This window comes from Choloepus didactylus, chromosome 18, assembly GCF_015220235.1.
Source record: "Choloepus didactylus isolate mChoDid1 chromosome 18, mChoDid1.pri, whole genome shotgun sequence".
Taxonomy (NCBI): Eukaryota; Metazoa; Chordata; class Mammalia; order Pilosa; family Megalonychidae; genus Choloepus; species Choloepus didactylus.
The window spans coordinates 73,718,885-73,728,100 of NC_051324.1; the positions used below are offsets into that span (position 1 = coordinate 73,718,885).

Below are 9,216 nucleotides of genomic sequence, written 5' to 3' on the forward strand. Positions count from 1 at the left end.
GACAGGGGTGGTTCCAGGGGACCAGCCTCTCGGAAGGGGGTACACATGTGCCCCTCCCTTTGTGGGACCTCAGCTTCAGCCTCCTCTAGGCTCAGCCCTATGAGGAAGCTTCATTAGGGGAAATAAGAAACCAAATGCACCTGGGACCCCAGCCCCTGGTTTCCTTCTCTTCCCTGAACTTGGGGGCAGGAAATGAAGCGGGGTGACCGGACTCTCCCCACTGGGAGACAGTCCTGATCCTCTCCATCCCCATACTGGGGCCCCTGGCCATCTTGGGTTTCTGAGCTGTGGACACATCTTCCCAGGCCTGTGTCCAAGAGGTCTGGGGAGAGACCACTGTGGTGGCAGGCCCCTCTGCAGGATGGTGGGGGAGGTGGCTCGATTCTGGTCAGCACAGGATGGGGTGGACAAGCTGCCTGTCCATCAGCTCCCCAGACTCTTGTCTCACAGGGAACCACTGACCCGGGTTGGGGGTGGGGGGCTGAAGAGATGAGAGGCCCACGGGGTGCCTGCCTGATCGTCTAGGGGACAGAGGGTGTCGTGGACACTCCACTGGGTATAGAACCTGCCAGGCACCCCAGCGGCTCCTCCCAGCATCAGTTTCTAGGCTCTTCTGGGCCCACCACTGCGCTCAAAGCCCCAGCCCAGGAAGTCTGGCCCTCAGGCCACCTGAGCCTGTACCCTTCCGGGGCGGTGGTGGCGCCTCCGGCCCCCTCCCCCAGGCCCAGCCTGGCAGAGGCCACCCACAGGGGAGGGGGCCACCAGCAGGGGCGAGGGCTCCCTGCAGTCACTCACTGTGCACACTCGGACAAGGGGCTCCCCTTCCCACTCCCGATTTTGAGTTCTCCTGAAGGAGGAAAGCAGGCGGATGAAATCTCGGCCTGGCATGTGCCTTTGTGTGCCAGCGGGTGAAGGACAGGCCCAATTCTAGCCTCCATCAGGCAGTTTGCCAGGAGCAGTCAGACTCACCCCTCCCTCCACTCTCAGGGTGGCAAAGGGCACTGGCGACATGCAGGGGGAGGGGGTGTTTAACTCACTCCCAAGGGGGTTCAGGGCCATGAGGGAGTGGGAGGGACAACTGACAAAAGCCAATGCTAGCAACTCCCAAAGGCTTTTTTTTTTTTCCAGAACTTCCCCTCCCCCTGCTAGCTCCCCTCCCCCAGCCCCAGCCGCGGGTGGCCCACGGCCAGCACCGGCCACACTGCCCGCCCTGGGGCCTCTCCACCCTCCTGGCCCGCTATCTCTTCCCTGAGCCTTCCCAACCCCGCGCTCTCTCGCGCAGCACCCCCTGCCCCCCATGTTGACCTCTCCCGCCCTCGATGGGCTCAGGCGGCCCGGTCGAAGGGGCTCCGAGGCCAGGAGCAGCCCTGCACCCACCAGGCCCCCGCCCCGCGGTCCCCGGCCCTACTCGCTTCCCCAGCCGGGAGGAATATCGCTGCGTCTGCAGAAAGCCGGCCGCGCGGCCCACTCCCCTCGCCCTCGGGGCCGTTCCCTCCCTCCCCCGTGACACCAGCGGCCCCGGGCTTGGCACCCAGCGGGGGATGGGTGAGGCGGGGTGGGGGTGGGGAGCAGCTCTCCCCGCTCTTAAAGGAAGTGGTGGGCTGTCGGCATGGCTTGCCTGGCCTCCCCCCTCCTTTCCCATCTCGCAGGAAGCCTCCCCCCACCCCGGCCGCGCTCGCTGCGCCTCCAGTGGGAGCCTCTGGCCCGGTGGTTTCCGGGGAGAGCGGCTGGCAGAGAAAGAGCCTCGGCGGCTTCCTCCCTGGGGCGGGCCGGCGGTGCCAGAAGGGACTGGAGGGAGGGTTTCCCTCCCCGCTGAACCTGCCCTACCCGGTGCGTGGGGATTATTAGGGAGAGAAGCCCCTGGTCTCGCCAGGGCCTGCGCCCGCCCCGGGTGGGGGGCGCCCCGCAGAGCGTGGGGGGCAAAGGTCAGCAGCTGGCGGCGCGGGGAGAGGTCCAGCCCCACTCCTGTGTCTCTGTCCCTCCTCCCACCCCCCCTGCCCACCCTACGTGACCTCTCAGGGCGCGCATGACCTCGGGCTCCTCGGCGCTCCTCCCCACTCCCCCGGGTGGGTCACCCCTCTAGCGCCGGCGGGGCCGGGCCCGCGAACCAGCCCTCTTGGCTTTGGCACAGGTTTAGCGCCCCCAGTTCACTCTGCTTTCGCAAAGATTTAGCGGCGGGGGGGGGCGGGATACTCTTTCCTCCCTCAGGCCTAAGTCGGCAGGTGGGGGGGGAGGGGTGCGGTCGCCTCCCCGCACCTCCGGGGTTCCCTCTGCGCTCAGCTCAGACAGCCCAAAACGCACCTTCAACATCTCCATTTAATATTTACATTCAAGCAGGTAATAATTGGAAGCTTATAGTTTAGACATTTCTAGTAGCAGCAGTTTCTAGACAGCTTGTTTAGCCTTTTAACAAACTTTTTTTTTTGCACATAGAAACAACACATCCATGTGTACAGTATCAAAAAATATATACCAAGGTTACTGGTATTGCAGATCGTGGAAGGGGAGAAGGGGGAGGAAATGAAATCAACCAAAATACTGGATGAAGGGGAAAAAAGATCAACAGAAAATAGTTTGATATAGAATATAACATGATCTAGAGGAAACTCCATAAATCTAGGTTTTTATATTTCAATATATAAATACCTACAAATAAATATATATATATATTTATATATCAGCCCGAAAGGGGGTGGGGGTGGGTCGGGCCTTTGAGCTCAAACAATACATTTCAATAATAACACCACGTACAAACGGGAGTAAAGTCAGCACTTGACAAGTTATTAGCACGGTTAAAATATAATACTATAACTCTGACCGCCGCGCGTGGCTGCCCTGTCAGGTCCGGAGGTCCACGAGGGAGGGGAGAGGAGCGCAGGGGAGGGAGGAGGGAAGCGCAGCTCTCGCCCCGCCCGAGGAACCAGCAGGTGGAGGGCGAGACCCGCAGGCACGGCGGCGTGGGAGGAGGCGGCGAGCGGAGGGGGCTGGCGGTGCGCCCTGGACGGGACCCGATAGCCGCGCACCGCCGAGGAGCTCGGTCACCGCGGCTTCCGGCGTCCTGGCCCCCGGGGGCCGGCCTCGAGCTCCCGTGGACAGCCGAGAGGGCGAGTCCGCCTCCAGGCCCGGGATGCTCAGCCTCCCCGGTGGGGATGGCGCTTCCCCTTCCGAAGCCCCCGGGCTACACCGTCACGTACTCCTTGAACGTGACGGTGAGGCAGTTCGCGGTGACGTCGGTGATAATTATATTCCCAAAGAAGGGCTTGAACTCGGCCAGCGGCTCCTCGGGCTCGTCCTGGGCCTCGGCCGCAGGCTTCTCGGCCGCTGTGGCCGCTGCCGACGCCGTCGCGGCCGCCGCGGGTGCCTCGGGCTTCACTTGGAGCGAGCTGGGAGGCTCCCCGGCGTCGCTGCGCGTCTTGACGCAGCGCAAGTCTATGGGCTCGTCCAGGTCGGAGTCCAGCAGGATGACCTCCGGCTGTGGGAGGGCGGCGGCGGTGGCGGCCTCGGCGGGGCGCTCGGCCGCCGGGCTGCCCCCCAGGCAGGTGGGGGTGCTGATGCTGCGCGCCGTCAGCCGCTTCTTGCAGGGTTCGCGCTCGCCGTGGGTCTCGGAGAGGCAGCGCTTGCGTGCATGGGAGAGATTCAGGCCGACGGCGTGGTGGTGGTGGTGGTGGTGATGGTGGTGATGGTGGTGGTGGGAGGGCGGCTGCGTGCTCCGGGCCGGGTCCCAGGCCAGCAGGTCCGGCTTGGTGGTGAGCTGCAGGGGCTGCTCGCCGAAGGCCTCCTTAGCCGGGGAGAGCTTGCGGGAGCCCGCGTCCTGAGGCTGCGGTTCGCCGGGCCCCTGCACCTCCTCCTCCCTCCTCTTGGCGGGCGCTTCCACCTTCTTCTCCTCGGCGCCCGCGGCCTTTTTCAAAGTCCTGTCGGCCGGGGGGTGGCGTTCCTCGGCCGCCCGCTTCTTGTGGCCGGGGGAGCGCGCCTCGCCCTCGGCCGCCTCGCCGGACTTGATCTTCACCGCCTGCATGCCGTTCTCCATGTACTTGCTCATCACGATCACGATGCGCCCGTTCTTGTTCTTGTTCTTGACGATCTTCATCTTGCCCCCGATCCCGTTGCCCGCCCCCGCCTCCTTGGGGGCCGGGGTCATCCCGTTGGGGGGGCCCTTCTCGGCGCCCTTGCCCGGAGCCCCGGCCGCCCCGGTCAGGGGCTTCACCGCCCCCAGGTAGCCTTTGGCTCCCGCGCCGTGGGCCCACTTGTCGGGCGGGTGGCTCTTGGCGCCCAGGTCCGGGCAGGTGGGGCTGGGCGCCTCCTTGTGGCCGCCCTGGTACTGCAGGTCGTACATCTTGGGGTCGGGCTGGTAGGGGTGGTGCTTCTTGCTGTTGAGCTGGTAGTAGTACTTGCCGCTCTTGCCCGGCGGCGGGGGCTTGCCCGCCCGCTCCTTGCTGTGCGGCTGGTACTGGTGGTGCTTCTTGCTGTTGAGCTCGTACTGGTGCGCCTGGCCCTTGCCCTGCGCGCCCAGCTCCAGCTTGGCGCGGTTGTCGGCGGAGGAGTCCTGGAGTCCGCTCAGCACATTGGAGCGCCGGGCAAAGGTGGGTACCTGCGGGAACCGCGGGGGGTGAGAGGAAGGAGGCGGCCGGCCCCGAGGCCTGTCGGGCGCATCGGGAGTCCCAGCCCCCACCCGGTTCCCGCGTCTGTGTCAAGGGGTGGGGTGGGGTGGGGTCAGAGTGGGGGAGGCCTGACAGAAAGGAAGAGGAACTGGGGTGTCGAGAGGAATTCCCACCGCCATCCGGGCCTGGAGGCGGAGCTCCGGTGGTGAATGTCAAGGGAACGGCTGGTGGGGGGCCTGGGGTCAGCGGAGCGCAATCACCTGCACGACCAGCGGTTTGGGCTTCGGCCCTCTCTTCCGATACCCCATCAGCTGCTCCTGCCGCTCCCTGCGGGGAGGGAACACAGGGCAGCGCTGTTAGCCTCAGGGTCGCCCCCTTGCTCGCCACCTCCGGAATCTGCGGCGACAACCCACCCCACCCCCACCCTCACTCCCAGCCCCCGGCGAGCCGCGCATAGGGGACAGCAGGACACGGAGGGATAAAGAGCTGGGGGCGGAAGGTCGCCTCTGCCGCCAGCTGGGCGCCGCGGTCGGGTCCCAGAGCCCGCTTCACGCTGGCATCCAACTGCCTCTGCCCGGGGGTCCTGGGCGAAGGGCTCCCTCCCCCACCCCCACTGATGTCCATACCTAAACCAGCAGCCGCCCGGCGGCCCCACCTGGATGCTGGGAAGGCGGCGGCTCAGGCCTGGGTCCCTGGCCCTGCGCAAAGCGGCGCGGGCGCGGGGGGTGCGGGGACGGCAAACAAGTCCAAGCGAGGTGTGTGCCCACCGCGTCCCTCTCGGTTCAGAGGCGCGGGATACTAATGACCTCATTAAGATTCAGATAACGAGGGCCGCCGGCAGAAGGGAGGGCTCGTTTGCTTAAAGACCAGGCACTACAGGGGGAGGGGCTGCGCCCTTGTTTACACAGCGGCAAATGAGCCAATTAGGGGCTGGGGGCGGGGGCCGGCCGCCGCGGCCTGGGCCGGACCGCGTTCGCAGCCACCTGGCTCACCGGCTTCCGCGAGCAGGTGGGCGGGACGGGGGCGGCGCCGAGAGGCTCCTCCCCCCGGAGGTCAATTTCCCAATTAATAAAGCCCGCAGGCGGCGGCGCTGGTCAATACTGCTGCCAGGCCCTGCCGAAGTGACCCGGCGGCTGGGGGCCGATCGTCCCAGGCGCTGCCCAGCCCGCCCCGGGGAAGGGGACGCGTCTCCGGCGTTGGCCCGAGTTACAGCCCCATCCCCGGGCCAGAGGCTGGCTCTCCAGCGACCCCCGACTCCCCTCAGCCCTCGCCACCCATGGGCCAGCTCAGGGGAGTTCCGCTGTGCCCTGGGGCGCGGGGCGCGGGGTCTGACTCCGAAGTTGCGTGGCATTGCAACAGCCTGCGTTTCAATTCTTCGGGGACCCACTATGCAACATGGCATCAGCCGCTGACATGGTTACAGGGTGGTGAACTCCCAGGTGGAGCCAGGGGCAGGAGCCCTGCTCGGCGCCCCCTCCCCCCCGCCCCGCGGGACAGCGACTTCCCCGCCTCACTTGCTTGGAGGGTCTAAAGTTTACAGTTCTAGCGCCAAATGCGCTACAGGAAATAATGCGAAATAAAACGTGGAGGGGGTTAAGAAGGCAGCGCGGCGGCCGAGCTCCTGCCGCTCCTCCCCTCCTCGCCCTTCCCCCTTCATCCTCCCCCGAAACAGAGAACCGCAGCCACCGGCCGCGAATCCAGCTGCAGCAGCTGCAGCGTGACAAGCATCTGCGCGCACGAGGGTGAACCTTTCCGAAGAAGCCACCCCTCCACCATGCAGCAGCGCCCACCCCATTCCCTTCGGGCCAAGCTCCCCCTCTGTCCGGAGGATGGGGATCCCCGATCCCCCCACCCCAGCAGCCCGGTGGAAGCTTGTGAAGGGCATCCTGCACCAGTCAGAACCTATCCCTGCCGAACCCAAGCTCCCTTGGGGGGTGGGGGTGGGAAGGCCCCATCAACTTTTCTCCAGCCCCCAACAGGTTAAGTTCAGTTCCGTGACGTGCGGGCGGTTTCACAATGCCACCTCCCAAGGAGCTGCCCCGCGAGGTGCCCGTGCCAAGCGATCGGTGGCTGCAGCAAAGCAACACCTAGGCTCGGGGGTGGAGCTGCGCGGGTGCGAGGGGAGGGAGGCCGCGGGCAACCAGGCGCAGTCCCAGTTCTCTCGGCAGCTGCAGGGCCACCCGCAGGCACTCTTCCCGCAGACGTCCCCAAACGCAAGCCTCGCTTTCCCCCGGCGCCGCCCCGCCCCCATCCCCGGGTTGCAGCAACCGCCAAGGACGTTGGTTAGAGAGAAAGCAGCCGAAGCCGCAGCAGGGCCCGTGGTGGCCGGTCCGGGGGCCCCCGCCGCCCCCCTTCCCCCGCCTCTCCTACTGCTGCGTCGCCCACTTTCCCATTCCCATATACGGCCACGGCGGCAGGCGGCTGCTGCTTGGGGGACGCTCACCTGTTCTGGAAGGCGATCAGCAGCCGGGGATCCAGGATGTTCTCCTCGGGTTCCCACGTGTTATATCTTGCAAGGGAAAAGGGAAGGGAACAGGGCGTAAAGAAAAAAAAAAAGGGAAAAAAGAAAAAGCAAAGCAAGCCAGCTTTGCGGCCTCCAGTGGGGGTGACATAAAGCCCTACTCTGTCTTCATGAACCGAAAGCTACGAGGCTGTAGATGTGGGGGGGTGTGTGTGTGTGCAGGCCTGACACAGTCCCTCAACCCCCTCCCCCCCACGTCAAAATAAACACAAGGGCAGGGAGAAAGGGGAGGGGTAAGGAAAATCAAACTAGCAGTTTATTTTGCAGTTGTCAAGAATTTTAAGCACGTTCCTGCGACATGTTCCAAAGCCACTTTGCTCACCAGGAACCGTGCGTGCAAAGCAGCCGAAATGCAAAGTCGCAGCTCCCCTCCTCCTCTCCCGGGCCCCGAGTCTCCATGAGGGCTTCAGCCATTCCCCGTTTGACCCCTAATCCGATAGCCGTCAGCCCAGCGGCCCCCCCACACTCCCTCGCGGCCCAGGAGCCCGCTGTCACCGCGAGCAAACCCCAAATAGTCAGCCACACAAAAATATGCCTCTGTGTGTGTGTGTGTGAGTGTGTGTGTCTGTGTGCCTGCGCCTCTGTTTCCATCCGGTGCCATCGCGTTTCAAATTAAAAAAAATACATTCCCAACCCAAAGCGCCGCAGTGACAGTTCCCAACATTTTCTGCCTTTTTGCTTGCCCTGCCTGCACCACTAGGAGCGAGGAGGCACACAATTGCATTTTCGTCGCTTTTTAATTTTTTTTTTTTTTTTGGTTTTGCAATATGGAGCCGTTCGGTGGAGGGAAAGGGGGAAGGAGCCATTTTCTGCTGCACATCAGTCAGTGCCTGCGCCCGCCCTCCCTCCGCCGGCCTCCCCGGCTCGGCCCCGCGTCTCTCCAGCTCCTTCGGCTCCTTTTAGTGCATAAATTAGTGATGGCATTTCCCGGAGAGCGGAGCACAACACAGGGCGCCGGGCTCGGCGGCTCGGCTTCCCCAGTGCCTGCCACCGACTTCCCCACCCCCTCCTCCCTCCACCCCACCTCCACCCCGCCTCCCGTCCGCTCCCCCCACCACCCCACCAGCCCGGCTGGTCCAGCCGCCCCGGAGCCCCGCGGCTCGGTCCCCCGGCGCCCCCTCCCCTCCGCCGCTACTTACTTGGGGGACCAGCCTCTCCATTTCACCAGATACTCCACTCTGCCCTGGGGGTGGAAGAGACGACTCCATCAGCTTCCGCGGGATCCCCGGCCCCGGCCCGCAGCCTCCCCACCCCCTCCCCGCCTCGTCGCGGACTGCCTCCGGGCCGCGGCTCCCTCGCCGCCGCCGCCGCCGCCACCCTACCTTGCGGATCCGCTTCTTCTCGATGCTCTCCACGGCGAAGACGTGCTCGCCAACAGCTGGCAGCTCCATGGCCGGGCCGAAGCGCGCCGGGGCGCGGGCGGCCGGCGCGGCTGCAACGCTGCTGGCTCCCGCGGGCGCCCGCCGCCGCCCTGGCCGAGGCGCCTCCCGCTGCCCGGGCCGCCGCCGCCGCCGCCGCTCGCTCCGCACTGCTCGGCCGCCCGCCGCTGCCCGCGCCCTGCCCGCTCCCGGCGCTCGCTCGCTCAGACAACTGAGCCCGGGCCGCGGCTGCACAAGAACTCATGCAAATCCCGGACGTCAGCGGGCGGGGCCTCGCAGGGCCCAGCTCGGCGTCAGGGGGCGGGCCGCGGCCCGGATTGGCGCAGCCGGGCCTACCGGAGGCCCCGGGCCCGGGCGGCCGGGCGGGGACAGAAGGGAGGGCGCGGGAGGGGGCCGGGAGGGGGAGGGGGCGGGAGGGGCCGGGGGGAGGGATCTGCGGGCCTGGGAGGGGGAGGCTGGGGAGCGGGAGCGGGCACCGGGCAAGAGAGGTGTGCCGCTTGCGGAAGGGAGGGAGAAGGGACGGTGGACGGGCCTCCAGCCCGGCGCCTCGGCTACCCGCAACCCCCTCCCTCGCGGCTCTTTCTCAGTGTGCACGGCCCGGGGACCCCTGCTGGGGGCCACGGGAGCTTCCACTGCAGTTTTCAGTTGCCCCAAATTGCGTCATGTGCGGCCCCGGACGCACCGGGAGCCGCCGGCAGGGGGTGGAATCGGGGCAGGG

The 9,216-nt window shown here is 66.1% G+C and overlaps 1 protein-coding gene across 1 annotated transcript; it reads right to left on the reverse strand.

Moving 5' to 3' along the window:
* Window positions 1–2,298: 2,298 nt before the first annotated feature.
* CBX4 (chromobox 4) lies at window positions 2,299–8,654 on the reverse strand. Its single transcript, XM_037808819.1, has 5 exons — window positions 8,442–8,654; window positions 8,259–8,302; window positions 7,042–7,107; window positions 4,859–4,925; window positions 2,299–4,588 (listed from the first exon to the last, which is right to left on the reverse strand). Exons 1-5 carry the CDS (start codon window positions 8,508–8,510, stop codon window positions 3,179–3,181), a joined length of 1,656 nt encoding a protein of 551 aa, XP_037664747.1. The 5' UTR covers window positions 8,511–8,654; the 3' UTR covers window positions 2,299–3,178.
* Window positions 8,655–9,216: the final 562 nt, after the last annotated feature.